This window comes from Macrotis lagotis, chromosome 6, assembly GCF_037893015.1.
Source record: "Macrotis lagotis isolate mMagLag1 chromosome 6, bilby.v1.9.chrom.fasta, whole genome shotgun sequence".
In the NCBI taxonomy this organism is placed as follows: Eukaryota; Metazoa; Chordata; class Mammalia; order Peramelemorphia; family Peramelidae; genus Macrotis; species Macrotis lagotis.
In genome coordinates, this window is record NC_133663.1 from 128,179,465 (window position 1) to 128,201,738 (window position 22,274).

Sequence of the window (22,274 nt, forward strand, 5' to 3'; positions counted from 1 at the left end):
ATAAAAAAAAAGCTCTCTGAAGAGAATAACTCCTTCAAATTCAGAATGGAACTAAAGGAAGCTGATGACTTTGTGAGAAATCAGAAGAAATAAAACTATTGTAAAAAAAGCCAAAAATTAGAAGAAAAATGTGAAGTAATTCTCATTGGAAAACAACCAACCTCAAAAGCACATGCAGGACAGAGAATTTAAAAATTATTGGGCTACCTGAAAGTCATGACCAGGAAAAGAGCCTAGACTTCATTTTTCAAGACATGATACAGCAAAATTGCCCTGAGATCCTAGAAGCAGAATGTAAAATAGAAATTGAGGGAATTCACTGGTCACCTCCTGAAAGAGATCCCAAAAGAAAAACTTCCAGGAATATTATAGCCAAACTCCCAAACTCCCAAGTCAAAGAGAAAATACTAAAAGCTGCCAGAAACAAACAATTCAACTACTGTGTCTCTATAGTCAGAATTACAAAGGATCTGGCAGCATCTATATTAAGGGATTGTAGGGCTTGGGATATGATATTCTAGAAGGCAAAAGATCTTGGTTTACAACCGAGAATCATCTATCCAACAAAACTGAACATCCTCTTCCAGGAGAAAAAATGAACTTTCAATGAAATTAGGGACTTTCAAACTTTCCTTTCAACCAGAGCTGAACAGAAAGTTTCATCTCCAAGTACAGAACTCAGGTGAACCATAGAAAGATCGGACAAGAAGGACTAACTGTGAGGAACTTAATGATGTTGAACTGTTTGTATTCCAACATGGGAAGAAGATACTGATAACTCAAATGAACTTTCTCATTTATAAGAGCAATTAGAAAGAACCTATATAGATAAGGCACAGGAAGGAACTGAATATAATGGTATAATAAAGTAAAAAGATGGAATGAATGGGTGATAAAGGAAAGTATTGGGAGGAAGAGAAAGGAGAGGAAGAAGGGGCTAAGATATTTGACAAAGAAGTCAAAAAAAGCTTTTACAACGGAGTGGAATGGGGGGAAGTAAGGGGAAATGAGTGAGCCTCCATTCTCATCAGAAATGGCTCAGAGAGGAAATATCATACATACTTAATAAGATATAGAAATCTATCTTACCCTAGAGAAAAATGAGAAGAAAGGGATGGGATAAAGGGGAATGGGGAGGAGGGAAGGGGGGAACAGGTGATAGAAGAGAGGGAAGATCATGGGAGAGGATACTGAGATACAACACACTTTTGAACAGGGTCAGGGATGAAAGGAGAGAAAGAATAGAATAAATGAGAGTGGGAAGGAATAGAGAGGAGGGAAATACAACTAGTAATAGCAACTGTGGGAAAAATAATGAAGCAACTTCTTTGGTGGACTTATGATAAAGAAGGCAACTCAACCCAGAGACAGTCATTGGAATCTGAACACTGACTGAAGTACATTTTTCTCTCTCTTACTATTCTTGAGATTTCTTATCTTCTTGGGGGAAGGGGGCTTATATTTACTCTCACAACAAGATTATTGTAATAATATAAAATAAAGTAAGGCTGAAAAAGATAATTTAATTAGCCATTGGAAGTAGTCAGTTTAGCAAAATTCAACTTGGCTCTCTGTTGACTTTCAGGCTGCAATACAAGATCCCACAGCCTCAAATCAAAGCTTTCCCAGCATGTCCAGCAAGTACCTGGAAGAGCATCGTTCTATTCTTCTCAGAGTCAGAAGGCTGGACATGGCTAGGGGCACTTGCATGCCTTCTTCGTGGTTGTACTTTTAGGGTGCCATCATGCACCTTTCTCTGGGGAATTGCAGTCACGCTACTACATCGAGATCGAAATTCTTGCTGTTCATCAAAACCAGAATCTTCCAAAATCATTTCAGGGAAGCAGACCCGAGAGCCAGATAAACTTGACTGTCCTACCACCATTGTAAGGCCAGAGGAAGGAGAAGTCATGTCATCTAGTTCCTCAAACTGGCCCTCTTCCGGTGATATGGGTGCTTCTGACTCAAGGACCATAAGATCATTACTGGACTCAGAACTGCGCTGTTCACTCAAAAGCCGGAGACGCTGTCGTTCATGGAGACTGAACTTTTCAATGCAATCATCAATGAGGGTAGATGGGGCCTTCTTATGAGTCACAGTTACCTTTCCACAATAAAGCACTTCAAACTTCTGAGAGTTGTAAAAGGCATCTTCATTATCTTTATTAGGTTTGGCATCCTCTTTCAGGGCTGCTTTAGATACTTGCCTTATACTGCTAATAACATCAGGAACCTGCAGGAAAAAAAAAAAGAAAGCTTTCTGAGAACCATTTCTATTTCACTTATAACTGATGTATAAAATATCTCTCTTAAGATGACAGATACAATATATAACAACCAAAAGTTATTAATCTAGGTAAACTAGAAAAGTAAAATTATCAAATGCTTGATATTTACAGTTTGTTGATATAAAAGTCAAACTAACAGGTATCATTCTTATGGATTCATAAATATGAAAGTTATATCTGTCACTAAAATAGAAACAATTGTAAAATTTCTATGGAGCTGACATTCAGTAGATAGAACAATGGATTCAGAATCAAAACGATTTGGGTTCAAATCCAACTTAAGATACCAATTGTGTAAACCCTGACAAGCTCTATAACCTTTCTATGCCTTAGTTTCCTCATCTAAAAAATTAAAGAAGTGGGACACAATGGCTTTTACAGTCCCTTTCAGATGTAAACAATTGATTCTATAATCCTACTTTTAAAAATGTTATGCATCTTCCCCCAAAATAGTAACTATAGCCATCTAAATATCACAGTGATGAACATAAAAATTACTTTGAAACTGAACTGAAACCTAGAAAGTACATAAAAAAAGAACCATGAGACTTGGGGGGGGGGTGCTTCTTCAGGGCAAGGGCTGCCTTTTTTTGCTCCTTTTTGTATACTTCCCAGTGTTTAATTCAGTATCTGGAACATAATATGCATTTAATAAATGCTATTAAATAATAATAATAATAATGAATGTTTGTTTACTAACTAAAATAATAAGAAAATAGTTAAATAGTCACACTAGTTATAGTCTAACTAAAATAGAAACTGATCTTTAGAAGGGTTAGAAAACAGAAACTTATCAGTTCTCTTCAACAAAATTATTTATTATAAACATCCACGAATGTTCTTATACAAAAGAATTCCAATTTTTAAATAATAGAAGGTAGAAAAAGGCAAGCAGACATAAAGCAATACATTCATATCCACCATTTCCTTTTAAGGAGTAATGGAAGACTATAATGTCTTTGAGATAAGAGACTCTACACATGACTCAGCTTACCAAAAAAAGTCAAGTGTTACCGATCAACATATGACCAAATAAACTTAATCCCATGTGGTCTTTTCCCCTTATCAGTTAAGTACTGCTGTTTCTCCAGCATTGAGGCTGGACTTGGCAGATTCTCAAGAAATAATGCTAGTTGGCAAAAGCAGCAAGACTTTTAAAATGCAATGATTTCTTTTCATCAATTATCTCTGCTGAGGGGGCTAATATCTAAAGCTATATAGGTAACTAACAGTAAAACCAAGAGGTATTTCCCAATGAAAAAAAAATCACAGGATATGTACAAACCTCCAAAAAATTGAAAACTGTTAACTTCATATCAAAGTGAAATGCAAATCAAACCAACCTTGGGGTTTCACCTCACACTTCTAATCAGTAAAGATAAGATGAGAATAGTCAATGTCAAAGAAGTATTTTTTTAAAGAGCCATGCTAAAACACTATTAGTGGAGCAAGAATTGATACAACCATTACAGAAAGCAATTTGGAATTATGGTAAAAAAAATTACCCAATTAGTCACAACATACCAAAGGGATTAAAGATTAAAAAAACCTCCAAGTAGGTCAAAATATATTTTAGCAGTACTTTTGTGGAAACAAAAAAAAAAAAAGAAATGAAATAGATGTCTATCAATTGGGGAATTAGTAAAAATGACAAACATAAAAGCAATGAAATTGAACTTAACTATAAGAAACTATGAATAAGAATAATATCAAAAAGAAAAGAACTGAGGTTAAGTGAAACAGGAAACTAATATACATGGTGTTTACCACAGTGATGAGAAAACACTGCATATTTACCTGGCTAATAGGCTGGTTAGTTTTGCTGAATTTAAAATATTCATTCTCACTTCTCTCTCTCTCTCTGTCTCTATCTAGCCCTCTCTGTCTGTCTCTGACTCTTTTTTCTCTCTGTCTCTGTCTCTCTTTCTATCTCCCTGGTCATTACTCTCCAATGTAATTTCTCTTTCCTATCCTAATTAAGCTCTTTAAAACAGAAGGAAGGCCAGAAAGAATTACGGATGAACAGGACAGCCTTAAAAGTTGTACAGTGAAAAAGAAAACTTGTAGAGAATACAGATTTACAGCTTTATGTACAATCTCCTTTTTTCTGTTCTATTATTCATGAGGATATGTGCATTTTACTTGTTTATTAAACTCAAAAGCAAAATGAAATGTTAAAAAATAATTTAAGCTCCTTAGGAGGAAAGGGTTATCTTTCTATAGGTATGCCCAGTTCACAGAGCAGTGCTTGGCAGAGAATAAATGCTTTATGTAGGATTTTTCATTATCATTTATTCTTTGTTATAGGAAGCACTCAGGATAAGAAGTTGGAGAAGGGTATATTAGGAAACAAAGGTAATACAAAACCAAAAGATATTAATAGCTTTAAAAAATTATTCCTCTTGGTCATATATCATGCTTTAATCAAATATTGCCTAGTTCAGTAAATTAGGTATTCCTCAACTCATAAATACAAATCTAAAATTTTGGGGAGAAAATGCTTTAATTCATGTGATTTGGGTACAGAATTTTATGGGGTTTCAACTTTTATATTATCTTACAATGACAATGTGATTTTGGATATAGCATCAGTTAAGAAGCATGGATTGGCAGGGGCAACCATTTGCATAGTTATGGGGAGAGTGCTAAAGAGAAGGGAAAGTTAGAAACAAGATTAAGGTTTATTGTGATTTGTTTATGTGGTATTGCCATCTAATAGAAATAGGAAGGACAAAAGACAGATTATGGGCTAGGTCATTCTAAATTTTCCATCATGTTTTTTTTAACCTTGCCATTCTAAATTTCCCATAAAGTTCAGTTTTTTTAACACTATGATTACTAGGATAACAATAGGGTAGCTATATTAAAAAAAAAAACCTGAAAGAGAATTTTACCAGCTCTGCCACTTAATCCCTTGAATCTCAGTTTCTTTTCATTATATCACTTTTAAGGTCCTAGCTAGCTCTAAAATTCTCCAGTCCATTACCTCATCAAAAAAATCCATTTAATGTCCACCTGGTATCTGCTATTAAGCCATAATTTTTTTTAATTTTCTTAGTATAAATACACAGTTTAGCCACAAAATATACTGAATCACCTACAACAAGGCTACTACCAAAATTCAAAGTACAATTGTGAGTCAGTTAGAAATTTTAAAAGATAGTTATTATCTACTTTAAATGTTAGTGGAAAAAGTCTTTTATTTTAGACAACAGGGTAATTAATCCTTCAGATGAATTTCTGTAATCATTGGAAAGCTCTGAAACCTACAGAGGAAATAACTGAATCATTTCAAAGACTTAAAATAAAAAATCTACATAAGGTGGGGGGATGTAAAAGACAACTTAATATACTAACTTCTAATATTTAAGAGAAACATTTTGATAAACATCTTTTTTTTGCTTTTTTGCAGGGCAATGGGGTTAAGTGACTTGCCCAAGGTCACACAGCTAGGTAATTATTAATTGTCTAAGGTCACATTTGAACTCAGGTCCTCTGGACTCCAGGGCTGGTGCACTATCCACTGCACCACCCAGCTGCCTCAACATCTATTTTCTTAAACACAAAATGACCAATTCATCCATATTCAATGACACAAAGCAAAATGACTTACACAGTTTTAACTTTCAAGAATCTCACATTATAGCCTTTATAGTCCCTTCACTAAGGGACTCAGATAGTCTAAATAAACAATCACAGACATCAAAGTCATTCCTTCCTGTAGGAACAGTGTTATGTTAGAATACTTCATATTATTTAATAAGTATATACAGTTAAATTGGCAAGCAACAAAAACACCTGGTGATGTTAAGCACATTAATTCCTTAACTTCAAGAATATAACTCTAAATCTAAGACTCACACGTGATTTGAGATTTATTTAGCTTATTCAAGGAAAAAAAATAAAAGAAAAATCCAAGAAAAAGTAAGAACATTGATACAAAAGCTACCTTTTCATCAGGAATCCAGCTGAAGAGGGGAGCCATTCCCAAGAAATACTAAATGTAATAAATAGATGTAGTCCTTAGTAAGAATCTTTTGACACATTTACTCTTTCCAAATGAGCAATATTTCTTAAAGTTTATTTTAGTATGCTGTTGCCAGTTAAAAGATCTCCTAGTTGTTAGCCGTTACAGCTTCAAAAGTCAAGCATTTCCTGACACTGAATACAGGAAATACTTGAATTGTTCAGGATTTTAAAGTCAAAGAAAGCCTCTGATTTCTTTCAAAAGGAATGTTCTTATTTTAATGACTCTCTTTGCTGTTTAAAATTAACTGGGAATAGGAGTATGACACTTATTAGGAAGATACCAGAGTATTAGTCACAGTCTGAATATCCAGACAATAATCATTTTGTCCAGCGTCTCCTTTATCTGATTATATTTCAATAAACATCTGGAGATAAAATTAAGATGAATTGAATTCAAAATAAACCACTGAATCTTCAAATTTGAAATTAAAAATCAACTAGATTAACATGTATAGGATAAATAAGACAACATTCTACATTATGTCAATATTGATATACCCCAGTACTATATTTGCTTTTTAATTACATGTATAATATCTAACAGGGTTTATATAAATAAAAGCTGTTAGGTCATAAAACAAAGTTACTGCTACCTGGGAGAGTGGGGAAAAAAATTAAGATAATCTTGAGACCAAGAAAAGATTATGTTTCACCAGAAGGGTTAGAAATCTGAAGAACAGTCATATATATTCCATAACCCATAAAAATGGAGCACCAGAAGCAAAAGAGATAACATACAACCTTTATACTTGGCTTAAGACTATTTGAGTTTTTAATGGATTTTCCTTAATAAACAGATTTTGCTTGGACTGACATTAAAATCACCATGCATATCCTTTTTAAACTGACTTCCAAAGATTGTAGAGAAAGCAGCTACAAAGTAGGCCCAGAGAGGCTAAGAGGCTTATAGCATTTAGATCCAAGGTTTCTAACAAGGATTCAAATGCAGACCCTTTGATTCTAAATCCAGGGACTGTTTCTATTATATCTCAATGCTTCTCCATTTACAAAGCATGTGCTAAAACATTATGCTAGTATTGGGGATAAATGAAGAAACCGATAAAATCAAAACAGTCCCTGCCTCAAGTAGCTTATATTCTACCATGGAAGACTCCCCCCCGCCCCCCCTGCCACACACACACACACACACACACACACACACACACACACACACTCTTATACAAAAGACCAGAAAAAAGAAGCAAGGTAACTTTTGAGGGCGAATGTACTAGTACCAAAGGGCACCATGAAGGGTTTCATGTGGAAGATGGCACTTGAGCTAAATTGTGAAGGAAAAGAGAAGAGGGTATATGTCATATTTAAGGAACAGTAAAAAGAACAGTTTGGCTTGATGCATTTTAAGATACAGCTGAAGCATCATCTTCTACATGAAGCTTTTCCTAATCTACCAACTAACTACTAGAACCCACTCTCCCAAACTAGCTTATACTTAAATACTTTGAATTTCTTATTATTTCATCACTAAATCTTTACTCTGTACATTCTTAGCTATGTATTGGCTGACCCCCTAACCAGACAATAAAATTCATTGTTTAGTCCTTGACAGGGAGAGGGGAGTAACGAATAACAAACATGGAAAGGTAGGATGGGGCCTCAATCATAAAGAGCTTTAAATGCCAAGTAGAAGCCATGAGTTCCCTATTGTCCCTGGAATATATTGTGGGGAGAGGGAGTGGAAGGAGGGGGTTATGAACAGACCTGTCCTTGAGGAAAACTATTTACAAATGTGTGTATGAATTAGAGTGCAGAGGGACTGTGAGACCAATAGTCATCTAGACAGCTGGTAATGGGACAATTTCCTGTCTCTTTTCTCCACTAGCCCTTAGTCAGCTATAGCTGTTTAGACCCTCTGCCCAAGAATGGTACTGCTGGAATTCACCATTAAGTAGTAAATAAATTGATTATTATTATTTCTATGCTGCTAGAAACCACTCAAATGTAAATGAATAAATCAGGACCATGAATACTTACAATTCTTACAATGTGAAGAGACTTTCATTTCCACCATAATTATAACATTTTTAAGCTTTTTTTAACTAACAGAAATCCCCCCCTTAAGAGACAGCTAAAGATTGACAATGAGCACAAGTTATTACCAGTTAAAAATAAAGTATTTCTTATTACCATTCTTCCCCTCTTACCTAATATCCTTAATCACCATTCTAAGTCAATTTGCTTGATCATCAAGAGCATTATTCTATATTCAAGCTCTGTTTCTCTCTTGCTATATCATACCAGTTCCATGAGAAATACCTTCTTCCCTAGTCATAGACTTGCTGGAAAAATTCACTGAGCTAGAATATTGGAAAATAAACATGTACTAAATGAATACAAATAAGATATGAACATAATGAATCTCTCATAACAATATAATCTCTCTGTATATGACTGTTTGCTAAATGCTGAAAATTAAAATAGGCAAACTCAATTGCTGTACATCAAGGGTAAGTAATTCAATATCTTAGAAATCAGCAGTCTGATGTTAAAAAGAGATTTAAGATATGTAGCTAGCCAAACTGAAAGAAGGGTGACTTTTCTTCATTTTTTTCATGACTATGAAAGACATTGTCATGAAATAATCAAATAACAAAACATTATGAGGTTTTTAAAATATAAATATTGAGCCTTGCTAACATTTTAAAATTCACTCTAAAAAAGAATATTTTTAATTAACAAGCTTACCACTGAAAATTCAATTATTAATTCACCAATTCAAGGATCTGTAATTTCATCAGATTCTTTCTGCATTGCAGAAAGCAGCTTTTTTTTCCATAACAAAGTAAGTAGGTTGCTTAAGAGTCATCATGGTTAAAAAGTTCATCAGAGCCAGGCCAATCCATTGATAGACATATTTGTCCAAAGTTAGTTAGATTGGTCCTTCAACAACCAACATATCTCTGACCATCATCTGACCATCTGTAACCCCATTCCAATCTCCAGTCCTTGAACTCTTCTGGAATAGCCTCTGGGAATCCAGGATCATCTTCATGCCAGAATAGGACTTTTTTTTTTAGGTTTTTGCAAGGCAGATGGGGTTAAGTGGCTTGCCCAAGGCCACACGGCTAGGTAATTATTAAGCGTCTGAGACCAGATTTGAACCCAGGTACTCCTGACTTCAGGGCCGGTGCTTTATACACTGCGCCACCCAGCTGCCCTCAGAATAGGACTTTAATAAAAGAGGTTTAGGCATAAGTTTTGAAATTAGTTTCCATTTATAAAAACAAACGGATTCAAAAGACAACAAAGTATTTCATTTGCCAACATGAAAATAATTTCTTTGGAATTAGAGATTACTGCAATTTATATTAGGCTTTCTTAATACAGTCATGATACTATATGAGAGACTAGGAAAGCTGAAGTGAGAAGGGGGGGGCAGAAACAAGAACTATACATTTATCCTCCTAGCAAGCACTAGGGGGAGCTTTTTTCCCTGAGCTGTTTTCAGCTAGTCAAATAAATAATTCAACAAAGGCTATTACTAAACAACATCACTATATAAATCCCAATATAAAAACCTGAAATACCAGTAATGATTTAAACTAAAAGACCAACACTGAGAAAATTAAGTCTCTCTTTTTTTAAAAAAAATAGCTAACCAAGTTCAGTAATAAAAATTAGCAAGTTGGTGAAATGGAAGAATAAGAGTATGTTTCAATGGCATTCTAATCTCCATAATGCTCATTTTCCACATATGACACTGATACACACACACTAAGTACTGTAATATTAAATGTAAATTCCATGACGTAAATCCAACCACAAATTCTAAGGTTAATTATTAACAAGAAGTTTAAATAATCATTTTATTTCTAAATTATATTTGACCTAACAGGTGGTACAAAGAGGATTAAACTGCATGAACAAAAGTTAAGATATGCATTTGGTGTGCCTGGAAAAATGACAAGAGAATGAAGGGTGAATCCTGAGAAAAATGCTATATAACAAGGAACATTAAGTTTCAAGATCAATAGACAACATAAAAAATGTTACTGAATACTCAGAAATCTTATTTCTTCCCTGTACTTCTAAAATGATGTTAATGCCAAAAAAACATTTTTCATGTTTAATCAGACACACTGCATACTTGCAAATATTCTTCCCTAACTACTTCTTCCCTTCTAAGATGAACAGAAGTGCTATATTATGCAGATGCCAAGAGTTCCTCTTTCATCCTTCCAGGGCTATGACTAGATGAAGGAGAAATCAAGTCATCCAGAAATCTATCTGTAATCTATAGTTATGGTTTCTACAAGGATAGAAAAAGGTTTTGTTTTGGGGAGCTAGCAAAACCCCCAATGCAAGTTCATTTCTCCCCATTAGCTCTAGGAGTCAAATAGTGTAATAGAAAGCTTAGTCCAATAGTAAACATACAAGGGTGGTGGTGCCCACCTTGGTGTCACCTTCCTCTGCTGGCTCCAGACTGGATCAAGTCTTATCTAGCATAGGACCTACTTAGATATGTTGCTGTCAGATTTTTTTCATCAGGTCTTAAAGGTCAGTCACTCTTTTCCCTGATGTAAAGTGAGTGTGCACACCCAAACATACATCATCTCCCTCCTTAGAATGTAGATTGTTTCATTCTTTGTGCTTAAAGTTCCAGCACCTAGTATAATAACTGTCAAAAAGTAGGTACTTAATAAATATTTGCTAACTGAATGATTAGTAGAAAGAGCAACAGGTATCCCTGAAAGGACTAAGTGGCTGAGGTCCACCAGATGGTAGCAGAAAGTAGAAAACGATGCTCACCAGAGAACATCATCACAACATATCCAAAGGTCTCCAGAAACTCTGAAATGTAGAAAATGCTCACACTTTACAGGAGTCCCTACATATGAATATCTCCTTGAGTATTATTTCCAGACACTGGTTCTTCATATATGTGCCTTCTATTCCAAGGGAAGTGTCAACACCTCACATATGCATGGAAAGGTCATTTATTATTTTAGTTACACTATTTGATTTTAAGTCTTTGTTTTTATTGTTTTACTTTTTCTTACTTTAAACTGCTTTCTTCTATCTAGCAAAAAGTAAATAATTTTATTAGAATTTGTGGGCTATAGTTTTCAGTGATACAGATCCACAGAGTGCCTTAAAACATTGGTAGTTTTTCTGGAGGACCTAGATATAAGAGGTGGTCATAGATGATATCTTAGAAAGGAAAATAAAAAATTAAACAAGGCCAGGAAAATAGATTACTGAAATTGTGAAGACTCAATGTCTACAAAGAAGTCTGTATCTTATCCTTTGAACACCAGAGTCACTGAAAGTTCCTAATCATAAGTTCTCAATTTCTTCTATATGTGAATCACTTTATAGGAAGAAAAATAAAGATTAATACCAATAAGAAAACTATCAAGCCATAGTTTGGTATGAGACAATTCTATGAGATACAGAAATGAGTCATCAAGATATATTTTATTAAGAATTCAGTTATTTGCCCAAATCCACAAATAAAAACAAGACATTTAAAGAAAACTAGAATAAGTTAAGAAACTAGAGGAAATGAATGTAATACATTTAGGTATTCTAAGCTACACAGTCTTGTAAAATGAGTCTTGGACTTAAAATCAGAAAACCCTGTGACACGCCACACTCCATTATGAACTTCTTAAAATCTTTCTCAGAGCCTGATCTAGAAAAAATTAAATAACATCTGCAACAGCCTACCTAACAGGACTGTTTGAAAATTAATCAGAAATCATTTGTTAGATATCTACAATGTGCTTGGCAATGTGCAAGTAAGCACTGGGGTCAGGGATAGAAATGAAAAGTAAATATCCTCAAAGAGCATACAGTCTATTAAATCATATTTGATAAGATATGAAAAGCAATCTGTTAAACTGTGAAGCACTAAAAATGTAACAATATTGTTTAGAAGAGAGGTCTTAGGGGCGGCTAGGTGGCACAGTGGATAAAGCACCAGCCCTGGAGTCAGGAGTACCTGGGTTCAAATCTGGTCTCAGACACTTAAAAATTACCTAATTGTGTGGCCTTGGGCAAGCCACTTAATCCCATTTTCCTTGCAAAAAAAAAAAAACTAAAAAAAAAAGAGGTCTTAGTTAAGTACTTTGCTTTGAAATTTATTAAGCTATCTGAAGAATGTGAACTTTGATAAAATACCAAAAATTCTTTGGGAGTTTCAAAAATAATCAGAAATAATGAGACAGGAATCCACGTGTCTATTAATAGATTTTTGTGCACCCAAAGATAGCCTCTATAAGCTATGCAAATGTCATCATAATGATTTTTATAAAATATTTTCCAGGTGACTAATATGGAATGTCCCATATCCAATCAGATAACGAGAAAACTTACAGCAGGTTCAATTAATGGAATTCACAAATTACTAATTAAATCTAACCATCTATATGCTTCAATATGAAAATATAATCTGTTCTGCGGGTGAGGCCTCAATGTAAAGGGGTTAATTACCACATAAGCAGCATGTTAAGTTACCAAAAAGTTAAAGTATAAGTTGACTGGGGCAGCTAGGTGGTACAGTTGATAGAGCACGGGCCCTGGAGTAAAGAGGATCTGAGTTCAAATTTAATCTTAGACACTTAATAATGACCTAGCTGTGCACTTACATGGCCTTGCAAAAACCAAAAACTATATGTATGTGTGTGCATGTGTATATAAATATAGCTATATCTATATATGTGTGTATGTGTGTGTGTGTGTGTTAACATAGTCACCACAGATAATAACTGGACCCCTTTTAGTTCTCATAGTCAATCATTCAGTCCTTCAAATGCCACTTCCTTTTTTTATGAAATACAGTCCTCAAGCTATACCAATATAACAATACAAATCCTCAAAGGTTTGTTTCTGGAAATTCATTAAAATCAGACAAAACATAAGCTTCCCAGAGAGAAAATTTCATATGTATCCTTAAAAAAAACTCCCCCAAAAAATCAAATATGAAGATACAAAACTCCTTTCAGCAATTCAGGGATCAAGGACAATCCTGAGAGAGTTCTTTAAGGAAAATGTCATTCCCATCGGGAGAAAAACTTTGGGTGCTGAATGCAGAGCAATGCAAACTATATTCACTTTTTAAAAACTTCTTTCATGTTTTTACTTTTTTTGTCATGTGTTTTCTCCCTTAGTTCTAAGTCTTCTTTTATAACATGACTAATATGGAAATATGTTAAATGCAATTGTATATGTAGAACCTACATCAAATTGTTTTGCTGCCATGGGGAAGGGGTTTAGAAGGGAGGATCAAAGAAAAATGTGGAAATCAAAAGCTTGAAAATGTTGACAAATGTTTTAAGTCATTAAAAAATAAATTTAAATAAAGACTTTAAAACAAAGGGGGAAAAAACTGTAAATTAAAGTTCAGAGAAGCAGAACATCTCCCAAAAAAGCTGCAGGGCTGTGGAGTAAGAAAATGTTAACTTCTATGCAAAATCTCATTATCAGTGTAATAATGCAGCTCCCTGAGGAGACAACAGTTTACAAAGGTCTTTACAATTGACACTACCAGTCTGGTAAAACTGAATTAACACTTAACCTATACAAAAAAAAAAAAAATTCTATTCCCTCTCTCAAATACTACGCTTTTTTTTATTTTTTATTTTTGCAAGGCAACTGGGGGTTAAGTGGCTTGCCCAAGGCCACACAGCTAGGTAATTATTAAGTGTCTGAGACCAGATTTGAACCCAGGTACTCCTGGCTCCAGGGCCGGTACTTTATCCACTGCGCCACCTAGCTGCCCCCTCTCTCAAATACTTCTAACCTAACACCTACTCCAGGTCCACAACAAATGCATCCACCTAGGGGGGGGTCACAAGAGGCAGTTGTGTATTGTAGATTAAAGGTATTAAAAGAAATCAGCAGTCTCACTGCAAAACATTAACTTAGATTTTTCAATAGGATTTCAAGATTTTGGAGTGCTGTTCTTGAAATTTCTCTGGGAGGTAATTAAAGAAAGTACTACTTTTACCACCCAGGGCTTTCAAATAACTAAGCTAATAAGAGCACAAATCCAAGGAAACAGTATCATCAGAGTCTAGGCCCTGACATGTCCAGTGTTCTGTCCCCTGCACCCTACTGAGCTGCACTACTCCTCTAGGTTGTCTCCCACTTAGCTAAAATAGATTTTTTGATTGCCTTTCCCTAATGAGCAACGGGCTCTATATTGCTATCCTATACTTCCTGTCACATCATCCTAGCATCAGGAAGAATACCTTATACTCCAGAAAGGACGGGAATTCAGGGAAGCCTGGAGGGATTTGCATGAACTGATGCTGAGTGAGATGAGCAAAACCAGAAAAACACTGTACACCCTAACAGCAACATGGGAGTTATGTTCAACCTTGAGGGATTTGCTCATTCCATCAGTGTGACAATCAGGGACAATTCTGGGCTGTCTGCAATGGAGAATATCTCTGTATCCTGATAAAGAGCCGTGGAGTTTGAACAAAGTTCAAGGACTATTCCCCTTAATTTAGAAATAAAAACAACTGATATCTCTTATACTTTATGTTTCTTCCTTAAGGATATGATTTCTCTCTCATCACACTCAATGTGGATCAACGTACAACATGAAAATAATGTAAAGACTGACAAATTGCTCTCTGTGGGGTGGGGGTGGGGGAGGGAAGTAAGATTGGAGGGAAAATTATAAAACTCAAAATAAATAAAATCTTTAATTAAAAAAAAAGAATCCCTTGTAATCTCCTTCCTCCAGTCTCTCATTTTCTGTAACACTTGTCTGGCCATAGCATTTCTTTTTTGTAGTAGCAAAGAAGTGGAAAATAAGGGGATATTAATCAAATGGGAGCTGGTTGAACAAACTGTTATATAAATATAAAAGACTACTATTGTGACATAATGTCAAAAGGAATAATTTCATAGAAACCCAAAAGGACGCATACAAACTCTCTCAGAATAAAATGACCAGAATAAAAATGTTTAACAGTGAACAATTAATAAACAGTGAAATTTTCTATCTTCTAACATACAGCAAATTTACAAGCACGACAAACCACAGAAAAAATATTGGAGGAGCTGTGAGAAGATTGGCTACAAGATAACATTAATGGAATTGTGAACTGGACTAGCAATTTTTAATTTCTCAAGAAAAGTGCCAGAATAGTTGATCCAAAGAGATAAAAGACAGAAAAAAAGGTATCATGTGTACATAAGTATTCACAGCAGCAGCAACACACACACACACACACACACACACACACACAATTTTTTTAGAAATCATGAAGGTGCCTATGGTTTGGGAAGATGGTTGAACAAACTGTGAGTTATCGGGTCAGCTAGGTGGTGGATAGAGAACTGACCCTAGAGTCAGGAGGACCTGAGTTCAAATTTCACCTCAGACACTTAAAACTTACTTAGCTGTGTAACCATGAGCAAGTCACTTAACCCCACTGCCTTGCAAAAAAAATTGTCATTAATATAATGAAATGTAAATATGCTGTAAAAAAAAATAAAGAAATATGGACAAGTTCCTATAGGAACTTTATATCAGATAAAGTAAGCAGAATCAGAAGTACTGTTAGAAGAAAGGAGAGAAACTTTGGGGACAGAATGCTATTTGTGGGATGACAGATGAGGGATAAAATGCTGTATGTGCTTCATATAAGATTGCTGTGTCATCTCTATTAATTTCTCTTTGTAGGCAATAAAAACAGGCAAACTCTTTAATCCAGCAATACCACTACTGGGTCTGTATCCTGAAAAGATCATGAAAAAAAAAAAATCCCACAGGTACAAAAATATTCAACAAAGCTCTTTCTGTGTGCCAAAGAATTGGAAATTTGAGGGGATGCCCATCAATCGGGGAATGACTAAACAAATTGTGGTATATTTATACAATGGAATACTATTGTTTTATAAGAAATCAAGAGGGACAGGACTTCAGAATAGCTGAAAAAGTCTCTCAATGATGTTAAATGAAAAGAGAAAAACCAGAAGAAAATTATACACTAACAACAAGGGGTGATTAACCATGAAGAACTTAAATTATTTTAGTAGTACAATAACCAAAGACAATTTTAAAGGATTTGTGAAGTAAAATATCATCTATATCAACAGAAGGAACTTTGGAATGTAAATGAAGATCAAAGTTTATTATCTTCAATTTTTAAAAGTTGTCTTACATATTGTCATTTTTTTCTCTCTAATATTTTCTTTCTTCCATCTGGATCCAAGTCTTCTCTCACATGTTCAATATTGATCTATGTCTAGCATGGTTATAAATGTAGAACCTATATCAGATTGCTTTCTGTCAGGGGGAGGGAAGGGCAAGAGAGGGAGGAAAAAAAATTCTAAAACTCAAAACCTTGCCAAAAAAATTGTTGGATAAACAAATAAATAAAATATTTTTAAAAAGTAAATTCTCTTTCTTAGGAAGGAATTAAATAGGATATAGGTGTTTGTGAAATATGTGAAATGATTGCCATGAAAAGGAAATTCAAATAATAATATTAAATTTAGATACAATATTCCTGGACATCTAATGTTTAAAAACTAAAGGTCACAACAGGATAAGAAGTCACATTCTGTTGACTACTCTCTATGACATCCAATATTGTAGGAAGTATGTTCTGCACGCAGATGCCACTTCTGCATACTGTCACAAGTATACAATGTTGCCAAAATAGATTTTAAACAACTATCAAAGGAGGATTTGAAAAAAATAAGTTTCATTTGTCAAAACCCACTTCTGTCTTCATGTCCATTAAAGATTCCAGAAATTTGTATCCTCTTGTGTTCCCTCTTAATTTATATTGAAAAGTAAAGTATCATTTATGGACTGCTTAGGCCTTTCCCTCCTGCCCCCTTTCCTTCCTGCTTAACTAAAGTGTCAAGAAAAATTTAGCTTTAGGAGGTGAAAAATTGAGCTATATGTATATAAACAAATAACATCCTGGTTGATCTATCATTTCAAAAATCTTAATCATTAAAATTGCTCTAAATCATTACCGATTGGAGAAATGCAAATTAAAGCACCTCTGAGGTACTACTACCTTCACACCTCTCAGACTGGCCAATATGACCAGAAAGGACAATGATCAATGTTGAAAGGGATGTGGGAAATCTGGGACATTAATGCATTGTTAGTGGAGCTGTGAATTCATCTAGTCTTTCTGGTGAGCAATTTGGAATTATTCCCCAAGGTCAACAAAAATGTGCATACCTTTTGATCCAGCAATATGACTACTGGGTCTATACCCCGAAGAGATCATGAAAAAGAGTAAAAACATCACTTGTACAAAAATATTCATAGCAGTCCTGTTTGTGGAGCCAAAAAATTGGAAATTAAGTGAATGTCCATCAGTTGGAGAATGGCTGAACAAAATGGGGTATATCTATGTTATGGAACACTATTTTTCAATTAGAAACCAGGAGGGATGGGAATTTAGAGAAGCCTAGAAGGATTTGCATAACTGATGCTGAGCAAGATGAGCAGAACCAAAAGAACATTGTACAGGCTAACAGCAACATGGGGGTGATGATCAACCTTGATGGACTTGTCATTTCATCAGTGCAACAATCAGGGTCAATTTTAGGGTATCTGGGATGAAGACTACCCTCTATATCCAAAGAAAGAATTATGGAGTTTAAACAAAGACCAAAGACTATTATCTTTAATTTAAATTTAAAAAAAGATATCATCTTATTATGTAATTTTGCTATCTCTAAAATATATTTTTCCCTTAAGGATATGATTTCTCTCTCAACACATTCAATTTTGATCAATGTATAGCATGGAAACAATGTAAAGTGCCTTCTGTGGGGGGGGGAAACTGTAATTAAATTGTAAATTTTAAAAAAAACAATTAAAAAAAGGAAAAATCTCAATCATTAATATGGATCAATTCATCCATAAGGTAGGCAGGCACTTATTATTAATACCTCACTTTTTAAAAGATTAAGAAAATTTCCAAAATAATCAAGTCAACTAAATCTGTTTTGGTGAGCAGGTCATAGGCAGTAATTGGATAAAGTAAGTCAGCAAGGGATTGAAAATAAGACAGATGTTCAAAAGACTTACACAACTAAACCAGGGATTAAGGCTCCCACAGTCATTTTAAATTAGTAAAAAAAAGCCAATGTCTTGTTTTTAACTCTGAACTCAAAGACCAAGGTAAATAAAATTGAGACTATCCACTGTATCAGTGATAAGAGTAAATCAAAGGCTTGAGAGTTACTAAGTTAAATGAAAAAATGGAAACAAATGATCAGATCTGGATCAAGAAAGAAAAGTTCTAGAAGTAGCAGAAAGCCAGAAATGGACATGACAGTCAGGAAGAAAACCAAAAGAAACAAAGTGAGAAAATGAGCTTGACCAGAATGAAGAATGACCAAGTGATTATTGGAGGAAAGTAAGAAATAATAAATGTGGGAAAGACTAGATTCTGAAAGATCCTAAAAATTAAAATGAGTGTTTAGGTTTGATAGTTGAAAAAATCATGACAATTGTGACACACTAACTATGAAAGGGACAGAAAAACCTGGGAAGACATATATGAACCAAAATAGAATGAAGTGAGTAGAATCAGTGCAAGAATTCATCCAATGATGTAAAGAAAAACAACTTTGAAAAACTTAAGAATAAAGTAATGAACTAAAGGTTTAGAATACAAATACAAATGCACATATAACAGCTTACAACTTTATGGCCTGGAAAAAGTCTTACATATATTAATCACATTAGAATTTAACAAAAACCCTACAAGATAAATGCTGTTATCTGTTTTATAGATTAAAAAAAAAATAAAAGCTCAGTTAGTTTAAATTATATGCTCAGGCTGGCTTATTTAAATACATGATATTGTACTAAATCCTATTTTTCTTGATTCCAAGTCCCATGCTTTATACCACATGTTATGTGTATGTGTCCACACACACACACACACACACACACACACACACACACACACACACACATTTTGTTTGTTTATTGCATTCCTGAATGATCTCACTAGGTAGGTCTCTGAACCTAAAATAACAGTCACCTAACAAGGTCAGCACCCTATGAAATGTATAATAATCTTGCAACGTCAAAGGAGGGAACAGCCCCATCTCTGACTCCTTTTCCCTATACTTGTCCAAATAACCCATGGAATAAATTTAAAAGGGAAGTAAAGTATTAATACCTAAGCTTTGAATGTTTAGAAAGTATGGATAATATATTGCTATATCTTAAGAAAATAAAGATTTTAGTTTGAAATATATGCTGGTTCTCTATCCTGGTGGGTTGCATAAGGAACGTGACACATATGTTCAGAGTCAAAGAATGTGGATTTGAATCTTAACTTTGTCACTTTACTATCTGTGTGATTCTGAGCAATTGCTTAAGCTCGTCATGCCAGAGTTTCCTCATCTGTAAATTTATTCCCTCTTCCACTTCTGAAAACTGGATTAAATGACCTGCAAAGTCACTTCTGACTCTAAAGCTGTATCCTATGATTTCTTCATCAATTAGATTCCATTTAATTTCTACTCTAGAGAATTTCTTATTCACTCATAAATAGGATATACAACTACAAAACAGAGAAAATAAGCAAAAGCATTAGCATACATGGAAAAAGTATACTTTTTGGCTCTACATAAACTTTAAAGAAAAAAACTACTCACTCGCCAAACACTCTTCCATGTTTGCTTTTCATTATTAAAAGTATAATACAGGGGCAGCTAGGTTGCACAGTGAATAGAGCACCGGCCCTGGAATCAGGAGGACCTGTTCAAGTCCTGCCTCAGACACTTACTAATTACCTAGCTGTTTGACCTTGGGCAAGTCATTTACCCCACTGCCTTTAAAAAAAACCTAAAGTAAAGTACAATACAAAGATTAATGCATTTAAAATGTTTAATAATGTAGAAAAAACATCTGTCCCAGAAACTCATAGAGATTCTATATAGTTGAGTCACGTTCAGTTTCTATTACTCAGGAAAAACCATAAATCAATTAAATTCTTTGAAGTATTATCAAGCTCTAACTGAACTTATGAAAAGGAATACATTTTACAGTATTTGTCATAGATTGACACGAGTATATTTTATTCTAATAAGAAATTACAAATGTGGAAATTTACATTTATTATGGAGAGCTCAACCTCGGGGGGTTAAAGATAAACATATGTTATTCTTTAGTGTCACTTTCTATTTTTAATTCTGTCCAATCCCAGCAGACAAACCTGGACTTTCTGATGTCAAATTTCTCACAGTTATCATTTAACACAACCTCAGATCTTTTGGGGGTGAGATCTGTAAGAGGTTTAAAATGAATTGAAATTAACCAAGATTAGCACCTATCCTAATAATGTAATAACTTTCTAATATGTTAACCAAGGGGGAAAAACTCAAGAAATAAACTCTATATGACACAAAATAGATTATTTGTACATGCTTCTATGAATGATTATAAATTATGAACTTGAAAATAATGGAAGTACAGTTCCAAGTTTATGAAGGTTATCATCATAACTAAATGCAGCCTTGGTATGTGTCCCAGCTCCTTAATGTCTGTTTATTTCTGTGTTGCCTCTATTTTTACTGATTGGCTTTCTTCCTTATTTACAGGGCATACTAGATTGTTCTTGCAATCTCCTAATACTGGACTTCACCAACTCAACTAAGTACAGTACCTAGTTTGTATCATATGTCCTATTATTAATGTTACTGCTGTCAGAACCTTCAAGAAAATGTTTTTAATAGTATTTTTTATCTGCCTTATAATTTCTCCAAAGCATGATTTCCTATGTCAGTTTCTTCCCTCAAAATGTAGGGCTGAGGTATGGGTAGGAGGGAAAGAAGATAACCAACAAAACAAGTTATTCTATAAAGCCATCCACCCAATTTATTTTTTTATGTCAGAACAATGAAAGCCTTCTTTTCTTTCAGGTATCAATACAGTTTATAGTGTCTATACTGGAAAAATTGCTAAATACCACTTCCCAAGGACCGGAGACCTATCTTTTAATCTAATTCATGTGAAGATACAAATGATTTTCAAGCATGAAAGTAAAAATATTTGACCATGTGTCATAGGAGAAAAAATTAAGAAACTACTATGGAAAGGTAAAAAAGAAATTGTCCAAATTCATAATTACATTTTCTGTTAAATAGGTCTATTCATCATTTGATTTCAAATAACTATGTACCAGGAAAGGTTATATAGGCAAAATGAACAAATTTACAAGCTACTTTAACTAATCATCAATAATAGATAACAGTGAACTTAATAGTAGCTGACAAATAATCAATGAATAAAAATCTTGACCAATACCAGTTTCTGAAATTTGTAAATAGGATTAAAAATTTTCTAGTATTTTAACATGACTTGTAAGTCAGCTCTACTAAATTATTCTCACTTTTAATACATTATTTCCTTTCTCTACTTCTGAAGTCACAATTTCTTGAAAAGCTTTAAATTCTTTCAAAATAGCAACCATAACAATATGAAGGGACAGTAGGACAAAGCCTATAGTAATTATCATTTGTAATATGCAAGTCATTCAGCAGTCAAGAGCTTAAAACTTCAAAAACTGCTTATATGACTAATTTAAAATAAGTAAATAATCATAAAGGACTTTGACATTTGCTGATAATTAAAATCACGTATGTGTTGATAATTATAATCTTCTTACAATTATGTAATCTCTTACAATACAGTCATTTCCATTTGCAGACGAAACACATTGATTCATATTGGAAGTTCTTTCAGAGAGAAAAACAATAGCATTCAAAGAATAAGAAACCCTCTTTCTAGTAATAATTAGTAGATTATACAAATTAAAAGAGTTTACCTCCCCCTAAGTATCAGTTTCTTTCAAAGTTTTTTAAATAGCTATTTGGCAAGGACAGTAAATTTGCCTTTATTATAAAATAAATATCTTAAAGAACAGCCAACTGAAAATGCTATTGACCTCAAACATTGAGGAATAATTGTCAAATTGTATTAGTTTT

At 34.0% G+C, this 22,274-nt stretch overlaps 1 protein-coding gene across 3 annotated transcripts in view; it reads right to left on the reverse strand.

Annotated features, from left to right (window-relative positions):
- Positions 1 to 22,274, reverse strand: part of TBC1D4 (TBC1 domain family member 4) — a 196,179-nt gene that overhangs the window by 87,523 nt on the left and 86,382 nt on the right. For 2 of the 3 annotated variants that reach the window (XM_074191812.1, XM_074191811.1), the window contains exon 2: positions 1,646 to 2,233. In XM_074191812.1, coding sequence (XP_074047913.1) covers positions 1,646 to 2,233 — 588 coding nt within the window. Of the gene's footprint in view, positions 1 to 1,645; positions 2,234 to 6,237; positions 6,649 to 22,274 lie in introns of those variants that run through there. The other variant, XM_074191813.1, reaches the window with a different exon arrangement.